This window comes from Calliphora vicina, chromosome 4 (assembly GCF_958450345.1).
Source record: "Calliphora vicina chromosome 4, idCalVici1.1, whole genome shotgun sequence".
NCBI classification, from domain to species: domain Eukaryota; kingdom Metazoa; phylum Arthropoda; class Insecta; order Diptera; family Calliphoridae; genus Calliphora; species Calliphora vicina.
In genome coordinates, this window is record NC_088783.1 from 7,908,569 (window position 1) to 7,931,767 (window position 23,199).

Consider the following 23,199-nt stretch of genomic DNA (forward strand, 5'->3'; position numbering starts at 1 on the left):
ATATTGATGATGAATCATGTAAACATAAGTTATTTGGGGGCTACGGATCGATTTCGACTTCGCTATCTATAACGATCCATAATATATATAGTTTATGGAGTCGCAAATGAAAAATTTAGAAATTACAATTTCAAATTTCGTGATTTTAAAATGTGTGTGTCATTTTAACCCCATTAAGGGTTAATTTCCATTTATGTGCTGTTATTCTAAATTCTAGATATCATGTTATATTTTTTAAAGTTTCATTAAAATTGGCCCAAAAATAAATAACATTTCGTTATATTTAAAATAGAAATTCCAAATATTGAAAAACTTGAACTTTGACCTTCACGATTTAAATTTTAGTAAAACCTTCAGAGTATATTTAGAATTAACTGGACTATAATACTCCGTATAAATTTTACTTAAAATTCATAACAGTAAGGAAATTGAGCTCATTCGTCAAAATATTGCCAAAAAATTCTTTTTTTTCGAACATTTTTTTATTTAAATTGCAGGTATGGAAAAACTATAAACGATATTTTCATAATTTTTTTCATATTATTATTTCCTATTATATTCTCAATAAATTCCAATAAGATGATCAAAAACTTCGGAAATTTGTTTAAGAAAATTTTTAAAAATTTGTAAATGGAGTTTTGAAACTGAAACAAAGTAAGTTAATTTTGTTCCTACATTTCTGGTTCTAGTGTCCTGAGATACGCTAATAACCTGGGGAATTTTTAATAGCTTTAACATTTGTTGACCAATTTATGTTTTTCATTTCACATTTCTATTCTTTTAAATTAAATTGCAAAAGTAATTTTTTAATGGCAAAATTTTTACAAAAACTGAAAAAAATTATTTATTACCCTTGTAAATGCATCTCAAAACTTCAAAGGGCTTGACGCACGTCTTAACCTCAGCCGATTTACCTAAACATTTTTCAGGATGATTTTTTTTACCAATGTTCACCAAACTGGGGGATAAGACTGGCAAAAATCCAACTTTAATATGCTTTTAATCAAGAAAATGATTTCGATTTGCAATCACTCTTAATTCTGATCAAAATCGATGTTTTGTACCACGAACTCGAAAAATCTTAAATCGTCAATCAATAACTTCGTAATTATGCATTTAATTGAGAAAATTAGCTTGATCAGTGATCACTCAGTATGTCTGACTAAAAATGTGAACTAATAGGGGATTAATTGTGAATAGGAGCTCGATTTGTGATCACCAGGGAAACCGGAAATATGCTCTAAAAAAAGCGTTTTAGGCGCTTTAAATATGCAGTAAAAACTTTAAAATATGCTCTTAAAATTTAAAAATATGCTCTTAAAAAACAAACTTTTACATAATTTTTAACCAAAAAAAATTTACTTAAATTTTCAAATAAAAATCGTTGTCTATTGGATCTGAAAACATTTTTAAACATAGAAAATATTCTTTCGACATCAACTGATTAAAACTTAGAACGGTTAAGTTTGAATTAGAACTAAAATTTGATATTTGGATGGAGCTATTATTAAAATAGTGCTTATTTTATATTAAAACAAGAGAGCTATATTCGGCTGTGCCGAATCTTATATACCCTTCATCTAATTATACTTCAAAATAAAAAATTTAAATATTTTTAGGTGAACAAAATTTTTTTTCAGTTTTTTTCATTTTTTGGATAAAAAATTTTTCGAATTTTTAGATGGTGAAAAGCCATCTATTTTTCAATTTTGAATTTTAAACAAAGGAAGTAAAAACCTGTAACACAACAGCGAAAAATAAGTAAGACAAAATTTGTTTTTGATAAACTCAAAAAACGCAAAATATGACATAAATATGCTTTTAAAACAAATATATGCAAAAATAGGTATTTAAGGGTAAAATATGCAAAAATATGCACTAACAAATCGATGCCAAAATTCTTAAATAGTTCTGAAACGTGTAAATATCTTATCCATGTGCTCATTAGACTCACCAGAAAAAACATGCATTTGCATATTTTGGTTTCCCTGGTGATCACTTACATTTCTGACTAAAAAAACGTTGTTTTTAATGAAAACCTCAACAAATGTAAAATTTTAATTTTTTTACTATCTGTAATTCAGTCATATAATCGAGCAAAAATCGATATTTTCATATTATCTCATATTTTTGATCAAAAATGTATGTTTGCTATGGAAACAAAATCTGTGATCCCATATATTTCTGACAAAAAGTAACAAAAAATCTTTGAATTAACTCAATCTGTGATTACCCACATTTTTATACCCTTCACCTTAGTGAGAAGTTTGTCATTCCGTTTGTAATTTCCACAATATAATTTTCCGACCCTATAAAGTATATTCTGGATCCTTATAGATAGCGGAGTCTATTAAGCCATGCCCGTCTGTCTGTCTGCCTGTTGAAATCAACTTTCCGAAAAACGAGGACAACCTCGATTTTTTACCTATTTTTGACCTATATCTGGATTACTAAAGATTACACATGGCAAATATTTGCTCAAAAAGCGTAACCACTTTTTTTAACACAAATTCAGTTGGAAGAGTAAACATCAAAATGTTTTGTAAGATCAAACAGCATCAAATAAAATAAAACAAACTTTTTTGTTTTCATCCTAAGTAAAATAAGTTTTTGAAATAAATTCAAATGTATTTTATTTAGTGGTTACGTATTTTTCGTCAAATACCTTAAGTCATTAATATAGACAATATGGATATCTAATGATAGATATTTCAAAGACCTTTGCAACGACGTATAAAGACCAAGTTGGACCTACAATGGGTCAAAATCGGAAAAAAATATTTTTTAACCCGATTTTTTTTTTTGCTAAATATTAAAAAAAAAAATTTTAAAAAAACAATTCGAAAATTTTTTTTAAAAAAGATGAAAAAAACAACTCTGGAAAAAAATAAATTTTGTTTATCTAAAAATATTTAAAATTTTTATTTTGAAGAATAATTTGGTGAAGGGTTTATAAGATTCGGCACAGCCGAATATAGCTCTCTTACTTAATTATTTGTGAAATGCCCTTGTATGAGTTAAGAGGATTGGGCTACCATAACCAAAGATTAAAATAGTCAAAGTATTTAAAACGGTTGTCATTGTATTGTGCTCGAACTCTAAAATGTAAAAAAAAACACTTAATTTCTTAGTTACGAAATTTTTTGAGCGCTATAGTTGTTTGGAATTAAAATGTCACAATTTATGACAAAAAACTTTAATGCACAAATACTGCAAATCACAGTTATTTATGGCTGTGCATATTCATATTAGGAGGGTATAAAATTAAAGCGGTTTTTATGATTTATGTGATTTTTAGAAAAATTTAACATTGACATATTTTATTTTACAATGTTTTAAAATCAATATTAAAGCGTAGGAAAATCATTTCTGTAATGATTATTTTGCCACAATAAACCAAAATGTCACAATTCACTGAACAGCGAAATAAACTTTACGATGCAGCTTTATTAATGCAATTCCGTTCAGCTTTATTGCAAAATAAACTGGGGGATAAAAAACAAGAAAAATATTTATTTATTTTCCACTTTTCAGCCATTAAATTATTAAACAATTGTAAACGGAAGAGTGGCTTGCAAAGCGGATGTGTTGCAAAAAATAGCGAAGCGGCAAAGGACTTTACATAGGATATTCTGCTGTAAGTTTGTATGTGTATGAGAAATTGAGAAAAAAATATAAAAAATCTGTACAGCAGGAAGTTGTTAATATAAAATTCGCTGACGATGACAAAGCTACTAAAAAAAAATTGTTTAAAAATTTGTTACCGAATAAAATAAGGATTTTTCAAATTTATGAAAATTGTAAATATAAGCAAAAAAAAAACTTTGCAATTACAAAATATTGTATATCGTAATGGAAATAAGTTTAAAGCTGTGCTTCCAAACATTGATAACTGCAAATATTTGGACACTAGTAAAACCGCATTTTAAAATCAATAACAATTGCGATTTTTTAGTATCAACTGAATAAATTTGGCAAATAATAAATATAATAAATATTTTTAATATTCCTATTCTCTCACAAACATTTAATAATTTAAATAAATAAAGAATTTAATATAAAAATTTTGTTTCCATCCATCTGATATTTTTATATCTTGCGTGTGAGCCAAACAAATATTGCTGCTGCATGATGCTCTTAGTTGTGCAAATGTTTATCCTGGTCTTAACGTTTGTTTTTCATTTCTACAAATGAATGGCACTAAAGGATTAGTACTCCTGTATCCTGTTTTTAGTTGTTGTTGTTTTATCTTTGTGGTATCAGATATTGTTTTTGTTTGCTTATATGCAAAAATAATAAATAAAATAGTTGCATACATTTCCATGAAGTCAGTCAATCAAGCTTAAAACTAATTAATTGATGGCACAGGTCATAGAAAAATTAATCACCTAAGAATCATGAATAAAAAGCGCAATGATGTATAAAAATCTTAAGCAAATATTAATTGTCAATAATAATATTTCATCTTAAGCATATTTCAGACCAATAATTTATATATTCTATGCAGAACTCTTTGATATTTTGTGTTAAAAACTCAAAATGCTTTAAATCATCATAAATACGGAAAATGTTCGTTCAGTCGGGGAAAGAAACTCGACCTATGATCACTAGGGTGGCTCTTAATAAACACAAGTTGGATTTTTGCCAGTCTCACCCCCAGTTTGGTGAATATTGGTAAAAACAATCATCCTGAAATAATGTTAGGTAAATCGGTTGGGGTCAAGTCCTTTGAAGTTTTGATATACATACAAGGAGAACAAAATAATGCAATTTAATTTTAAAGAATAGAAATGTGTACGCAATTATCGTTCTAATGAGATATAAAAAACAGAAATTGGTCAAAAAATGTTAAAGTTATTAAAAATTACCCAGGCCATTAACGTGTCTCAGGCCACCAGAACAAGAAATATAGAAATCTATCTATAAAAATCAAATGTCGTTCGTTGGTTTTTACGGAATGAATTGACCACGCCCACTTTTACGCCCACTTTTCTATTTATCTAAAATCGGAAAACGGTTGCACCTATTTGGCAAATTTTTTATTTAAATGTACGTAGTTATCCAATTTAAGGTTTTACTGAAGGAAAAATTAACCACGCCCACATTTTTCGATTTATCTAAAATCGGAAAATGGCTGCACTTATTTGGCTAATTTGTTTTTAAATGTTTGTATTAAAAAGAGCTCGATCTGAACAAAAAAATTTCATATAAAAACTCAAAATATCTAAAATCGCTAATAAGTTATCCAATAAGCGTTTAATCAAGAAAATCAGCTCGATCTGTGATCACTCATATTTCTGAACAAAAATTGTTTTTTTTATATAAAAACTCAAAATATCTAAATTCGCTAATAACTTGGCCAATAAGCGTTTAATCAAGAAAAAGAGTTCGATCTGTGATCACCAAGGCAAGGATTTGCATGCACTAAAAAATTAAAAATATGCGCTTATAATATGCAATATAAAGAGAGAAAATATGCACTCAAAATTACAAAAATATGCAATAAAAACAAGTTCTTTATTTGAAATATATTTATTAATAAACAAAAAAATATAAATTTCACTAATCGTAAATAATGTTACAAATAATAATAAAAATAAACCACCATATAAATAACCTACCTGTCAACTTCTACCTCTCCACCCACTTCTTAAAGTCAAATGTCATAAAATTTGTTTCTGGGGCACCTGATATTTTAACAGTGAAAATCACGTGCGCTGAAAACTACCTCTAGGATTGACTAAAAAAGCTGCAAGATACAAAGCTCAGACAAATTTTGGGGGTGGAAAATTAATAGCGGTCGGCCTCATATTGCACCCCTCCAGTGGCTATTATCGGTCAGTTGTTGTGGTTTTTATTTTTAAAGTTTTAGAAACACTTACACACAAATATGAAAACAATCAATTTAAAAACATTTGTCTTGAGTTACAAAACATTTATTTTGATAGATATCCCACTCGCATTCCACTAAGCGACCAAAAAGGTTTTAAAGGAAAAGACCTAAGCTTTCTTTTGAGAAAAAAAAATTAATAAAAAAAGAGTCCATTTTGGAAAAAAAAAGTCAAAAAGGTTTTTGATTTTTCAAAAAAAAGTAAAAAATTGTATGTCTTGAGTTACAAAACATTTTTTTTATAGATATCCCACTCGCATCCCACTAAGCGACAAAAAGGGTGTTAAAGGAAAACACATAAGCTTTCTTCTGAGCAAAAAAAAAAAATTAAAAAATGGGTCCATTTTTTTAAAAAAAGTCAACAAAGTTTTTGATTTTGCAAAAAAATTCAAAAATTTTAAATCTTGAGTTACAAAATATTTTTTTGATAGATATCCCACTCGCATCCCACTAAGCGACCATATAGGTCGCTTAGGAAAAGACCTAAGCTTTCTTAAAAAAAATAAAAAAAAAAAGGCCCATTTTGAAAAAAAAAAGTCAAAAATATTTTTGATTTAAAAAAAAAAATCAAAAATATTTTATTAAATTTTTATAATTTTTTTTTTTCTAAAGATTGCATAAATAGCTATCTAAACTATTTGGGACACATTTTGCTAAGAACAATAGGTAATAAGTTATATGGATAAAAAAAAACACCTGTTTGGCCAAAATGTCAAATTTTGACCTCCTATAACTCAGAGAGTTCTTGACCGATCTTGTTGAAAAATGGTGTCCGAATTACTATCCAATAGAACTAACATTGGTGCAAATTTCATCGCGATCGGAAGACATCGATTTTAAAAGTTGGTTCACTTGACGTGAAATGCCCCATATATTTATTAATAAACAAAAAAATATAAATTTCACTAATCGTAAATAACTTTTATGGGGGATAGGAGAAATAATGGACCGATTCTAACCAAATTCAATGTGAAGGTGTTATCGAATTACTTCGTCAGCAAAAGTTTAATGATTTGGTTGTTCAATGTTGGTCCAGCCTTTATAATGGTTTCTAATTTAATAGTGATATTTTATCGGAATTGCCACAGAACTTAAGAATTTCGACTATATTAAATCTATAAAACATGCAAGCATTAATTTTCTGACATTAGGGTGGTACATTAGGGTTGTAGAAAGAAAGATCTTGTGGATAAATACTAGAACGGAATACTTCTAGTATTTTAAGATCTGACTCTAAATGGCAAAGATATAACGAAAAATTTAAAAAGGCGACCCTACGTTCGGCAAAAAAAAAATCGTTCGTAACTGTCTTGCAGAAATACATTATATTAGGGGATGTACGGGTATTTTTTTGAGGTACGGTCTAATGTACAGTGTACACTGATATAAAAATATATCCAAAAGAAAATTAAATATGCAATGAAATGGAAAAATATGCTTAATATATGCATTTAAAAGAAAAATATGCAAAATATGAATTTATAACAAAATATGCAAAAATATGCAACAACAAATCGATGCCATTTTGTCCAATAAGCGTTTAGTAATGAAAAGGAGCTCAATCTGTGATCACTCATATTTCTGAACAAAAATCGATTTTTTATATAAAAAGTTTAACGTTTTCCAATTTTAGTAAAACTTTCAGACTACATTTAAATTACCTGGAATAGGTTATTCTGAATAGGTTTTACTTAAAATTCATAACAGTAAGGAAATTGAGCTCATTCGCCAAAATATGGCCAAATAATTTATTTTTCTCGAAAATTTCCAAACTTAAATCGCAGGTACGGAAATACTATCGGAGATAGTATTTTTATGCCTTACTATATTCTCAATAAATCTCAATGAGATGATCAAAAAATTCTAAAATTTGTTTAACAAAATTTTAAAAAATTTGAAAATGGAGTTTTGAAACTGCCCTTAAAAAATTTTATTTTTTTTTGTCATTCCTGGGAATAGGTTAACGGTATCCTACTACGGGTGGTGAGCCTGGCAAAAATCCAACTTTTGATTATTAAGGGCCACCCTAATATTAATTACTCATATTCCTGATTTATACAAAAAAAAGTCTTAAATCGTCAATAACTTTGTAAATACGATTTTAATTAAAATATGGAGCTCGATTCGTGTTCACTCGTACTTTAGAAATCGTCAATAACTTTTCAATCTTTTCGAGAAATTGATCACAATCTGAGATCACACGTATTTATGAACAAAAATCAAAATTTTTCGATCAAAAAGTCAATTCAACAATAACATTTCAAATACCCTTCGAATCTAGAAAAGTGCATCGATCTATCATCTTTCATACTTCTGATCAAAAATTTATAGTTTGAACTAAAAACGCATGAAATTTTAAATCCTCAATAACTCTGCAAATAGGTGTTAATCAAGAAAAGTAGCTTGATCTGGAATCACAAACATTTCTTATCAAAAATTGATAATTTGTGTTTAAAATTTAAAATACCTTTAATCGTCAAAAACTTTGTAAATTTATGTTTAATCGAGAAAAGAATTAAAAACTCAAAAATCTTAAATAGTCTATAACCTTACAAATACGAATTTTATCAAGAATAGCAGATCGATTTGTAATCACTCATATTTCTGAACAAAAATCTACAAAAAAATTTGAGTTTAATCTTGATCAATCTGTGATCACTAGGCGGACCTTATTTTGAACTTTTTGGATTTTCGATGCTCCCAAGGTCTAAAAGCTACATGCTGAAAGAACTTCTCATCTTTTGAGACCAAGATCGAATCAAGCCAAGTTCGGATACTCTATTCTAAAGTGAAGCATATCCCAGACAGAGCGTTCTGCATCGATCAAAACAAAGGTCTAGACTATAAGGGGAGTGAGGCAACACTTCCCAACCACTTCATTCTAAATACTTTTTAACAGATATTGCAAAATGTTGCCGATCGTTGTCATAATGGAATATTACGGTTTCTTGTCTGGCAGCATATTCTGGGCGTTTTTCGGTCATTGCTCGCTTCAATGTGCTCAGTTCGGTACAGGTTCCCTGTGATGACCTGGCCAGATTTCAGCAGCTCATAATAGATATGACCCTTTTGGTCCCTCCAAATACAGAGAATTACCATGGATATTTCCTTTGGTGTATATTCGGCTGGTTGGCTGGGCTTCACATACGATTTTGGTTATTGTAATCAATCCATTTTTCATTATTTTTTTTTAACATTCAAGCAGCATTTCGTCTTTCAAGGACTCTTGGCTTCAATACGTATGGTATCCAATTTCCTTGCTTTTGGATAAATTCTGATACTTGCAAACGTTTTGAAATTGCAGCTTAAGATTTTGAAAGCTCTTGTTGAGTTTCACAACAATCTTCATGGAGTAATGCCTCCAATTCTTGATCTTCACACTTTTTTGGTTTTCCTTGCGATCTTTGTCTTCCATGAATGGCACAAACCATCTGGCGCACGTTGAATCCGTTGGAACACATTCTCCATAAAATTTTTTGGCACAAAATTTTTAAGTCTACACCCAATATTATCCGATTTTTCAGGATAAGGTTCAATGATCTTAGCCTGTCACTCAATTATTTGCTTTTACACAGCAGTTACACAAGCAGTGAATGTAACCCTTCTGGACAGTAATTGTCACTAATGTCTGAGCATTTGCCTGACTCCTAAAGTTGATTAGTTACTTTATACATCCCCGGTAATCTAGCGTGAAGTCAATCAGTAATTCGTATGTCATCCATCCCATGTAACATAGCTTGATGTCAATTGTCACTTTAGGGTCTCTAAGTTAAGTTAGAAGTAATCTATTGAAAAATTGTGGGAAGAAGGTTTGTTTACATGCAATCGGTTATTGAATTGTGAATGAGATGTCTTTTTAGCTAACTATTTTAGATCAATTAGTACCAGTACATGTTAAAATATGTAGCTGATCAAGTAACCAGTTAGGTAACTAACCCATGTGTGGATTACTTTGGTCCAGCTATTACACAGTCCCATGGTAATCAAAAAGAGTCAAGAAGTAACTACTTATGTAACGAGATGTCACCTTAAGTGATAAGCAGGGAAACCAAAATATGCAAATGCATGTTTTTTCTGGTGAGTCTAATAAGCACATGGATATGATATTTACACGTTTCAGAACTATTTAAGAATTTTGGCATCGATTTGTTACTGCATATTTTTGCATATTTTACCCTTAAATACATATTTTTGCATATATTTGTTTTAAGAGCATATTTATGTCATATTTTGCGTTTTTAGAGCATATTTTACTGTTTAATAGCATATTTTGAGTTTATCAAAAACAAATTTTGTCTTACTTATTTTTCGCTGTTGTGTTACAGGTTTTTACTTCCTTTGTTTAAAATTCAAAATTGAATGTTTTTTCACCAAAAAAAAAAAAAAAAAATTAAAAAACCGAAATTTTTTTTAAAATTTAAAATAACAATTCGAAAAATATTTTTATCCAAAAAATGAAAAAACTGAAAAAAAATTTTTGTTCACATAAAAATATTTAAATATTTTTATTTTGAAGTATAATTAGGTGAAGGGTATATAAGATTCGGCACAGCCGAATATAGCTCTCTTACTTGTTTTAATATAAAATAAGCACTATTTTAATAATAGCTCCATCTAAATATCAAATTTTAGTTCTAATTCAAACTTAACCGTTCTAAGTGTTAAAGAAATATTGTCTTTTAAATTTGCTCCTGTAACATCAGTTGATGTCGAAAGAACATTTTCTATATTTAAAAATGTTTTCAGATCCAATAGACAACGATTTTTATTTGAAAATTTAAGTAAATTTTTTTTGGTTAAAAATTATGTAAAAGTTTGTTTTTTTAAGAGCATATTTTTTAAATTTTAAGAGCATATTTTAAAGTTTTTACTGCATATTTAAAGCGCCTAAAATGCTTTTTTTAGATCATATTTCCGGTTTCCCTGGTGATAAGTAAAATAACTAGTTTGGGACAGCCACCAAGAACTGATGGGTACATTCGTATTCAGTACAATTATTACCAATATTTCTGAAATTAATGTAGCTAATAGAAAAGATTTGTCAAAAATTGTTTGATTTTATTTCCCTGCGCTTTTAAGGGATTAATCAAATCATTTTTATTTGCATAGTTATGAAACTGCAACTGCTAATAAAGATTATTGTAATTTATTACCTTGAATTATAAACTTTTTTCTCTTATTTAATAACTATTAAAGTTTAAACCAGAAAAAAAGTAAATCAAATAAATAATCAAATTGTTTATTTTTTTTATATTTCTCTTTTATTTCGACACATCATTTATAATTGTTGTTCTGTTGTTTTTTTTTACATAGTAAAATTTAACCGCGATAAATTGATTAAAAAAATTATTTACAAATTAAAGATTTTTTGTTTTTTTAATAACAAAATTTTCGGAAAAAAGGAATCATAAAAAAGACCATTGTGATTTTAATACTAACGTATTTTCTTTGCTCTCTTCTCCCCGTTTTAAACAGTTTTTGTTATATTTTATAAGTATTTTATGTGTACAAGTGTTTGTTTGAATCGATTCACATTAAAGCAACAAAAGTAAATTAAATATTTACAGAAACAAATATTTCCAACTTTACATTTTTTTCACTTTAACTTTAATTCCAAGTATTTTGGGTGTTAAGTAGAAAAGAAAAAAAAGTTCAAAGCTAGAAATTTATGTTGAATACATAAAATAAAATGTTGGTAGGTTGGTTGGTTGGCTGGTTAAGGTTGGCTTCAGTTTGGATTGGTTTTGGGGGGGCAAGTTATTCGGAAGTTCTTCAATATCATCATAGTTTGCTTTTACTTCTCTTATCTTTTTTTATTCCCTGTGACGCGCTCAAACTGTTTAGTAACCGTAATGGACACCATGACCGGCAACGGATGTATGCACTAAAGCTGGAGCTACAGCAGCTCTGCAAGGAAGTAAAGAATAAACAGAAAAACATTGTATACATTCTTTATGTAGCAAATCTCGTGTACAATAAAAAAAGAAGGGAAATAGTTTAAAACCTGTTTTAATATTTCACAAAGTAAAACTAAGGTAAACATTTTTATTTTGCATTCTTTCATATACTTACTTAACAATGGCGGGGGCAGCATAATGGGCTGGGGCCAAATGTGCAGCCAAACCTAAGCCATGACCAGCTAAGACAGCACCATGAGCTGCAAAATAGTTTAAGGAACGCAATATTAAAGAGGGAAGTTAATTTTCAAAAACAAACATTTTTGTAAATAAAAGTTTCTTGATACTGATACAAAAAAGTTTTTAAAATTATTTCAGCTGTTTTATTTAAACATAATTTGAAATAATTATGACCTCCTTAATGTATGCTATTCTTTAGTTTAATTGGTTATGCTTTAAATTCTACTTTAGATTTCCTTTAGCGAAAAAGAACTTCCAAAGAAGCGAAAAAGGAATAAAATTTAGTTTTAAAAACAGCTGTTGTTGCTGTTTTATTTAAACAGCTCAGCTGTTTTATTTAAACAGCTCCTATTTTAATCACACTGTTTCATAATAATTGTATATTGTAATGAAATAGTAATTGATTTAAGACAAAAGAAGTGAAAAAGGAATCAAATTTAGTTTTAAAAAGTGCTGAAAATTATATATATTGAATAATATTTTTTTTTACAAACTGATTTATTAATAAATTTAATAAATTAATATTCAACATAATCATAACAATTATTTAAATGATACATATAAAGCACTGGTCAGCATTCATAGCTACCAGCTACGATTTAAATTGAATTTGTAAGTTCCAAAGAATCATTTTGATGAAAATCTGATTCTTACGAAGTCTTTATGAAACTGCATAAAAGCAATATAATTATATACTAAGTGTAGGATTTTATTGCCATACAAAAACTGTACAATCTGCATAAAAAATTGCTTTATATTCCTTTTCCTCTGCTAAATGTTTTAAAATAATTTTGCTTTTCTTTTATTTTTCCCTGCACAACAGCTTAATAAAACTTATTACGTGATATAATTTTTTAAAAAGCATTTCAAATTGCTTTTACTTAAGAATAAATGAGAAAAAATAATCCAGCAGTTACCTGGCAGCTATATGAACTTGACTTTGTAAAGAACAAAATATGAAATAGAATTAATAAAGTCTTTAACTGCTTTTGTGAATATAAGTACATAAATTAGAGAAAATTACATTTAATATAAGTAATAATTAAAAAAATATATTTTTTTAAGGAATGAAAGTGTTCCATTGATTTATTAAGTCCAAAACTGCTTAATTCGGAACTAAGTGCTGGTTTACACCCGGCAAGTTTACTTGAACAAGTCTTGAGTTTAACTATAGAAGAGAGAGGAACAAAAAGAGGAAGATCTTATCAATCTTCTCTCCTCTCTCATAGACTTGCGCAAGTAAGAGAATTGCGCAAGTAAACTTGAAACAAGAAATATAGGAACAAAATTAACATGTTGTGAGAAATATTAAAATAAAAGCACATTTTTTAATTAAAATATATCCATATTTACTTGTATATGAGAATTTGTCTTCGTAGGATAGCGTTAACCTAATCGCAGGTATGATCAAAGAAATAAAATTTTTTTAACGGCAGTTTCAAAACTTCATTTTCAAATTTTGTTAAACAAATTTCTGAATTTTTTGATCATCTCATTGGGATTTATTGAGAATATAATAGTGAATAAAAATATGAAAAATATATTAAATTATTAGTTATAGTTTTCCATAGCTGCGATTTAAATTTTGAAATTTTCGAGCAAACCCAATTATTTGGCCATTTTTTGGCGAATGAGCTCTATTTCCTTACTGTTATGAATGACCCAATAAACTCAGAACAGCCATCAGCAACTAATTTGCAAATTAAGTTTATGAACCAGGTTTATGAAGAGTGCCTGAGGGCATTGTGGCCGGTTAAGGTGTAAAAAACAATAATTATGATATGATTTTATTGAAAAACTAATGAAAAAGAACTGATAAAATAATATTTAAAATAGAATCGGACTATTAAAAGTTAGTAAATCTTTGATTTAAAAAAAAATATGACAGCTGACAGAACAAAAACTAAAAGTCAGAATTCATTTCAACCTTCGAGGGAAATGTTAGCAAATCTGTAACTAAAGTCACAGTTAAATTTAAAAAAAAATTATAATTACTATTGAAGATAATTATTTTACCCCCCAAAAGTAATCTATTGGAGAGTTGTCGGAGAAAGTTTTGTTCACAAGCAAGCGGTTATTGCGTTATCCATAAGATGTCTTTTTATCTGACTATTTGAGGTCAATGTTAAAATAACTTGTTATGTAGCTGATCAAGTAACCAATTAGCGTTGACTACTTTGAATCAGCTATCAGACAGTCTCATTGTACTCAAAAGGGTCAAATAACTAGTCAAGTAGTTAGTTATGTAACTAGTTATGACTCTAAATGATAGATAAAATCCCTACTTCGGGGCAGACTCCTAGAACTGCTGGGTATTTACTCCAATATATTTGGGGGATTTCATGTCAAATGAACCAACTTTTGAAAACGATGTATTCCGATCGGTATGAAATTTTTCAACAAGATCGGTCAAGAACTCTGAGTTAGAGCAGAATGTGTTCCAAATAGTTTATATAGCAGTTCCTTCAATCTTTCGAAAAAAAAATTAAAAAAAAAAATAAAACATTTTTGAAATTTTTTTTCGATTTCAAAAGATGAAACCCTTATATTTTAGTCTTGTTATTGTTATTGTTGTTTTTTTTCCTTTTACAGAATTTCATTCTTATCGAAAATGGAATTAGAAAAAGTAAATGGAAAATTTGTATAGTTTTTATGTGAAATAGATATTTGTTTTGCCAAAATCCAAAAATCCTTTGGGAGCTAACAGGATCATTCAGAATCTGAAGAAGCTAAAAGAAAATCTATTTGAATAATAGTTACAAAATATAAACAATTTCAAATGCAATCTATGAGAGGCCTGATAATGTCGAAAATAGTTTTGGGTTCCGAAATTGTCATAACTTATTTTCTACTGAACTGATTGTGCTGATTTTCATTACGAACATTTCTAGAATGATGATAAACATATCTGGGTTAATCCAATTAATTTCGATTGTGTGGTTTGGACGTGAGCGTGTTTTACACTAACAGACAGAAGACAAGCATCTGTTACAGTCTCACATTTTGGAGGATAACATTTTTCTTTATAATGAACAGATTAGACTGATGTTTAATTCCAAACTTATTAGGACAACGCTCATCATTTTTGGGAAAATCTCTTAATATTAATTGTGTAGTTGGTACAGTAGAGTGTTTTATACAAGAACATATCTCAGTGTTACACATTCGCTTAAAAAAATGTCCTAAGTAGTTCCTTTTGAGACAGGCAAAGGAGTGCCTGCCTCATTTTAGGCTAAATAATAGGTCATAAGGCAAATTTCATTAAAAATTTTAACATTCAGTTCAACTGATTTCGTTTGCTTGGAGAGACAGACCGATGGACAGCCTTAAATTAACTCAGATAGTGCTTTAGAATAAACTGTTACACGAAAAGGAGTGTGTTGCCATAACTTGACAAAAATCAACTTGAATTCATAAAAAACTTAACTATTTCGAAGTACGCCTTAATTCAAAACCTTTAATAAAAAAACAATTCATTATAAAGTATAGCTAGGATAATGAAAATTTTATTTAAGATTTAAGAGCTCATATGTTTTGCATTTACGTTTTAATATTTTAAAGTGCTTTCTCAACACAATATTGATTATTTTCAAGTATATACTTTCAATTATTTACATTATTAACAGGTATTATTCATATTTTCACACTAAATCCTTTAAAAACAACAGTAAACGGATCACTTGACAACTCAAACGTTTAATGACCCAATTTCATATCATTATTCCAATTCATTTATTTAAATTTTCAATCATTATTATATTCATTTGTGATGGCGGTAAATAAGGCTACAATAATTATCGATAATCCAAACATGAAAAGATACAAAATCCTGTAAAAAATCAGCCTTTAAATACAGAGAGCGACACAGATTCACTCACAAACAAACAAACATACACTTGTACATTTTGTCGTTGTCGTTGATAATTTGATTGATGATTAAACTTTTGCCAGCCATTATACTGTGAAATTAAAATAAACTTGAAATTGATATCAGTGACTGATGAGCGAGATAAATTCGAAAAAAAAGAAAGCAAGGCAAAAAAAAAAAGAATTCTGAGAATCAAGCGATAAAATCACAGATGAGCAGCCACTTTTAGTGTGACAAATAATTATTGATACACAGGCAAGTTAACATTCAACTACACATTATGCATCCATACAAACATGTGAGGAAAACATATGAGGAAAATCAAAAATTTTGGAGAATTTTAAAAAATATTTTTAAAAATTTGTTTGTTATGCCACGAACTATATGTTGCATTCTACGATGCCGGTTTAATATATCCGTGACTTTTTGTATGAAGCACAGGTTTTTTGATACAAAATCATTAATTTTCAACACAGTCTCTTTTGAGCTCTATATACAAGACTTTGTTCAACGTTTCTCCAATTTTTGTATCCTTTCCAAAAACAAAGATTTGTGGAGGTCAAATCTCTTTCCTCCGAGACATTTTTTCAGGTTTTGAAACAAGAAATAGTTACTCGGCATTTCGTAGCCTAATTCATGGATTTTTGGCACAGAAACTGCAACATGTAGGTAACCTTGCATAGTCCTGGTGAAAAAGCCTAATTCATGGATTTTTTCCATAGAAACTGCAACATGTGGGTAACCTTTTGGCCAAATGTGGTAGTTTTTCAAATTTTCATTAAACTAAACTACCCTTTTGAAGGTAATGAATATAAATTATACCTCGTGCATCCCAAAAAAACGGTGGCCATGACATTATTGGCTCACAAACCCACATTGGTCTTCTTTGGCGCCGATTCAATGTTTTCGCTACTGTTTTGGGGTTACGAAACGGGACAAACAAAGCAAAACACATCTGGGAAGTTGTCAAACGATTGCGTTTGTGATCGATTGTGAGCATTCGTGGCAGAAAGCTTCCTCATACCCAAGTGATCATTCAAAATTGAAACCACTGAGCCGATGGCTTCCACAGAATTTCGCTCTTTCAATCTTCGATCATCCAACACCATATTGTGATTTTTTCAATTGTTTCGGGTGTAGAGACCTCAACTGGGCGTCCAGAATGTTAGGCATCTACTGAGCTTGTACGGCCACAAAAACAGTTCAGTCAATCACTTTTTTACCATTGAAATTGATGGTGCAGAGTTTCCATAGTATTTTTCAAGCTTAGCCTTTATTTTAAATTAAATTTTTTACCAATTTCTCCTCAAGTCACGAGGTAGTCTGCTATCAATGGCAAATTTTAACAGGAATCAAGTGACAGATGCTTGTTGACAGCAGCAGTGTTGCCCTATCAGTTAACAGTCGGGAAATTCAAAAAGTCGCGAAGTTATTAACCAACCTTGTACCTTATGAATTCAAGTTCCAACCAAATTCTTCAACATTTTTGATTTTCCTCATATGTATAGCCTTTAATGGGATTATGTATGTAAGGGATAAATGTAATGATGCTGACTTTTTTACCTCTTAATAATTAAAGAGCAAGCAAGTCAATTTAACTTAAATTTGAGAAATTATGGTAGTTAAATTTGTAAATTCTTATTGGAAATTGCTGAATTCTTTGAATTGGAAAAAAAACCCTAAATGTCTAGCTCGGCAATGCTATTTAATTTAATGACTTTTATGCAAAAACCATTACGACTAATGACATTGTTTGAGAGCATTTTCCTAGAAAACTAACAAACCCAACAAAGAGTCAATCAGCTGTCTATTATGTTTTGAAAATATTGTTAACAGTTGCTAAAACACACAATGAAAAAGTGGTATTAATACCCACTTCCCAACTCCGGCTAAAGATTAATCAATCATTTTACAGCAACAAAAGCTAATTACAATACATGTCTATTGCCATGTTTACAACTACAACATTGCCATTTTATATGCAAAATGCATTGTTATCATATCAAATGTACTAAAGACACTGACAGCAACAACAAAATAAAGGACATCAATCTCACTCTCTCTCAAAAACACACACGCGCTCTCATAAATGTCTGCATATCCTTTCGTTCAATATGGCTTAAATGTCATTAATGCATCTAAATACATAATAAACAACAATGGTATTCATAGCAACAACAACTCCTCTCTCCTTCTCCTCAAAATATTTATATATCTTTGTATGTCTATTGTTGTTATTGCTTTTGAGAACTCTTTATGGATTTTCTGCTGCTTTTTCTTAATGTCTGCTCCTAAAAGATGATGGTTATTGAATGTGCGTGTGTAGGCGTCTCTGTCACTATGAAAGAAAGTGACATTTAGTCCATTGTCAGGTTTTGTGTTGCAAAACGTTTATACTTGATTGGCCAGAATGATAATTTAACGCACATGCTGATGGAGCTCATTTGTTCCTATACGCAACAACATTCAAATTGATATTGACAATTATAACTGCATAATGTTGTCTTGGTAGAAAGGAAATTGCATGCAAAACTTATCTAGAAATTTTCAATTAAATATAATGAAGCATCATGTTTGTTATGTTTATGGTAAATCATTGGTCAGTCAGGCATTGCAAGAATTTTAAATAGAACAAGAATATTTAAGACGTAATTGGCACATTAGTAACACTACATGGTTTTGAAAAAGTTGCCATCAAGTTAATGCAAAATTGTTTGGATATTTGTTGGCAGTATAATCTTTTTGTACAGCTAAAATATCTACACAAGTGGTCGGAACTCCACTACCCACCAGTAGCGGACTATGATCGCTTATTTACCTCTTAACAGCGATAAAATGATGAAATAAGAAACAAGAAACACCATCAATTGTTGGTCAGATTATAATAAAGAAAGTGAATAACATATTAATATAATTAATATGTTGCTCTACACTTTTTGAATTTCCCGCATCTTAGCTGAAAGGACAACACTGCTCCTGTCAACAGGCATCTGACAAGCTCCGTGTTTGACAGCCATTGATAGTTGACTACCGCGTGACTTGAGGTGACAATGGAAAAAAGTGAATTTTGTGTGCTCATTAAGCATTATTTTTAGCGAAAAAAAATACATCACTCCAACCATGATTGAGCTTGATAAATACTATGGGAACTCTGCACTATCAATTTCAATGGTAAAAAGTGGTTTATAGAATTTCGTTGTGGCCGTACAAGCACGTAAGACGATGAACATTCTGGAGGCCCACATGAGGTCTCTACATCCTAAACAATTGTAAAAATTCACGATATGCTGTTGGACGATAGGAGATTAAAAGTGCGATGGTGCGTGGTTTCAATTTTGAATGATCACTTGGGTATGAAAAAGCTTTCCGCAAGTTGGGTGCCGCTTTTGCTCACAATGGACCACAAACCCAATCGTGTGACAACTTTGCACGGCTATTTGGCGTTGTTAAACCCCAATATGGAGGAATTATTGCGACGTTTCGTAACCGTGTACAAAACGTGGATCCACCATAATATACCAGATACCAAAACAGCAGTGAAAACAGTGAATCGGCTCCGAAGAAAGCCAATGTACCACCGAAAATGGAATACAACTTCCATGTATGGGCCAGTGCTTGAAAGTCTATTTTTGAGATTCTCGATCGCGTAAAGGAGGAGCACCGACGCAAAGTAGACTGCGTTTCACTGTTCTATCGGTACTACAATGAAATATGTTCCGATGAAATTATGGAACTTGTTCCAGGTTTTTCATCAAGAACACATGCCTTTGCAGTCGAATGTCCAGTGGACCGCACAACACACTACCGGGAAAATTCGTTCTTTAGTCGTGGCCATATGTGGAACAAACCACTATACACTACTCCCTCTTTCCTCCCTCCCATATCCTATCTTGTTCCAGAAGTTGCAACACAATGCCGTGATTGAGAGGAGGTCATGGCAACCGTTTTTTGGAGTGCACGCGGTATAATCCACATTGACTACCTTTAAAATAGTGAAACAATCAATGGCGAATATTTTGATAACTTATTGGGTCGACTTAATGACGATTTAAGAAAAAATTACCGAATTTGGACAAGACGAAAGTTCATTTCCACCAGGACAATGCAAGGTTGTACATATGTGCAGTTTTAATGGCAAAAATCCATGAATTAGGTTTCGAATTGCTCCCTCATCTGCCCTATTCTCCGTATTTAACCCCGAGTGAGTATTTCTTGTTTCCAAATCTAAAGAAATGCCTTGGCGGAAAGTGATTTGTCTACAACGATGAAATCATTCAACAAACAAATACTTATTTTGATAATCTCGACAAATCTTCTTTTTTGGAAGAGATTAGAAAATTGGAGAAACGCTGTTCAAAGTTTATAGAACTCAAAGGAGTCTATGTTGAAAACTAAATGATTTTTTATGAAACCTGTGATTCATTTAAAAAGTTACGGACTTATTACCCCGAAAACATATTTAAGTATCGTTAAAGTCCTATTTGGAAGGACTTAGTAAAAGCATTGGTATGGCTACTGAAGCCTGGTTCTGTTCAGTTCCAGACATAGAAGTGTTTAACTGCTTGTTACTTCTAAAAGTAAAATCACATTTAAGAAAATAATGTCGCAAAGGCAAGTAGTTCAATAAGAGAGTGATACACCAACATCGTGGTTGTCATAGGAAGAAAAATATCCAAACTACTGAATTGTTTGTATATTAGAAGTACTCTACAATAGGTCATGATAGTTTGTATTTGTTTTGGTGTTCTAGTGCCCAATTATAATCAAATCAAATGGATTTTATGGGATATTAAAGTGGTGGCACTTATTTTGAACAATTTGAATTTTCGATACTCTCAAGGTTTCACAAAATTGGATAACGTTTAGAGGCATGGAAAAAATACTTAAAATAATCACACATACGTTTTTTAACATTAACATCACTTAGATTTTTGACAACTGAGTTAGGTCTTTGACAGGAGGAGTTTCCGATCTATGTGTATTTATCTATGTTTACAGGTTGCACATTTTATTTGCAGTTTGGAGTAATTTCTAAAAAATCCAATTGAAAATAGATTTCATGTTTTATTTACACTATAATTTGATACCAAAAAATGTCATGCATATCTGCTTTTGATTTTAATAAACGCTAAATGGGAATTTAAAACGAAGATTTTAACAAATGCACCGACAATGGGTTAGTGTGAGAACCGATTTGAAATTGGCAGATTTCGAGGATATTTTCTTTTTGGGGCAAGATTCATGAAATTTTATGGTAAATGTTATTTTGAAAATTACCAAAATTCAGTAGTTTTCAAAACCTCATAAACCTTGTCTTCTCTTATAGTGGAATCATATTTTAAACTGGAAAAATTAAATTTTTCTAAACAAATTTACTTTTTACTGGAGAATAATAAGTGCAATACAAGTATAACTATGTTGCATTCAACACAGATTTGCAAGTTTTCCAGGAAATCGTTCTCATACTACAAGTTTCTATATAATTTGTTGCTTTTGTGATTAATTGAGACTGTTTCTAACTGAAAACAATTAATTTAATTGCTTGACACTGGACTCTTGTACGATTTTCTGAAAACTTTAACAATAAATAAGATTTCAACTAAATACTTGTTTAATAACTAAAATACATTTATATAATACTTAAATTACTGTTAATAAACTACATAATAAGGTGCAAATAGTTTTCTTTTTGCTAAAGAAAATAATCTGTGCAGAATCTATGAAAGCGTTAAAAGCACTTAAACTCTAGATTACCTTTCCATTGTGGGTGAACCTACCGTAAGCGGGTGCTGCAGCATATTTGATGGCTGCAGGTGCAGCATAACCGCTGATGCCATGAGAAATACCATGTGAGATGCCATGAGAGTACAAACCATGAGAGATGGCTGGAGCAGCATAAGAAATGCCGTGAGAGATGGCTGGGGCGGCAGCATAAGAAATGCCATGAGAGATGGCGGGAGCAGCAGCCGCATAGGAAATACCATGTGAAATGGCTGGGGCGGCAGCAGCATAAGAAATACCATGTGAAATGGCAGGGGCGGCAGCAGCATAAGAAATACCATGTGAGTAGGCGGGAGCGGCAGCAGCATAAGAGATACCATGTGAGTAGGCTGGTGCAGAATGGGCAATTAGAGCAGGAGCATGACTGACAACGGCAGGAGCAGCAGCCACTACATGACCTTCAGTTTTACATATATTTGTTTTGTTTAAATATTTATGAGGTTAGATTATATACAATACAAATGGTTAATTTCAAATACAATTCAATAATAAATGATAAGGCTTTTTCAACCCGGTGTAGACGACAGTTGGGAAGGATTGAAGACAATGGGTTTTAGGTTTTAGTGGGTTAAAGTTTATTTTCAGTTTGCTTGACTATACAATGTGAGGAAATGGGAAAGTTTACCTTTAAATTTACTGTGCAATATATTTGGTAGACTGAATAGTGCTGGAGTATATAATTATTGGTATATTACTTTACTTTACATTATTTTTATTTTATTTTTATATAGTATTTTTTTTAAGGAAATTATAGGATTTGTCTTTTTATGTATTTTTTATTTTTTTGGTTCTTTGCTACTTACCGGGAGCATAGCCAGCATCATTGCTAATGCTGGAACGTTGTACATGCGATTGTGAGTGAGCTGTTTGCACTGCACTTGAGTATTCCGACTGTGAGGATTGACCGTAATGACCCTTGACGGTGTGCTCTTGTGATTGACCCACCGAAGCATGGTCAGCACTGGGCGCGGAGATTGAATAGGCAGCTGGGCCACCAGGTTTAGCATAAGCGCAGGCAAGGAAAGCAGCCAAAACAAATACAATCTAAAAAGAAAACAATTAAACAGCACAAATTAGTATAAATTGCTAAGTTCAAGGAGTTGAAGTTATTAAAATACTAGTAATTACAAAGAATTTTGAATAGCGAACAGATTTTCATGCATTTTAAAATAAAATGATGCGCCTAAAAGTAGGCAAGAGATTTGTTGAAAAACAAGAAAAACTGAATAGATCAGGACTCGTCCTGTTTGGTTGTTTTCACAGCAAAATTTTATTTATAAATGCATAGAAATCCGCCCTCTATTTATCATTCATTAAAAATATATTCTTTTACACTAAAACTCCTTAACATAATAATAATAATAAATCCAAACCTAACAGTAAATTATAATGAATTTTGTTAAATATGTAGCATACTTTTAGTATTTTCTTTTAACAGGAAAATTTAATTTATTATATTTAAATGGTTGCATACTTTTAGGATCTTTAAAAACTTAGTTACGACTACATTTCAGCATTTTTTT

General features: G+C 30.4%; 1 protein-coding gene across 1 annotated transcript; it reads right to left on the minus strand.

Moving 5' to 3' along the window:
* Positions 1 to 11,730: 11,730 nt before the first annotated feature.
* LOC135959258 (cuticle protein 16.5) lies at positions 11,731 to 22,723 on the minus strand (the record flags this gene model as incomplete). Its single annotated transcript, XM_065510378.1, is given in 4 exon segments — positions 11,731 to 11,797; positions 11,963 to 12,047; positions 21,673 to 22,074; positions 22,480 to 22,723. Coding segments are annotated over 4 exon segments (798 nt in total), but the record flags the coding sequence as incomplete, so codon positions are not given.
* Between the last annotated feature and the right edge of the window lie 476 nt (positions 22,724 to 23,199).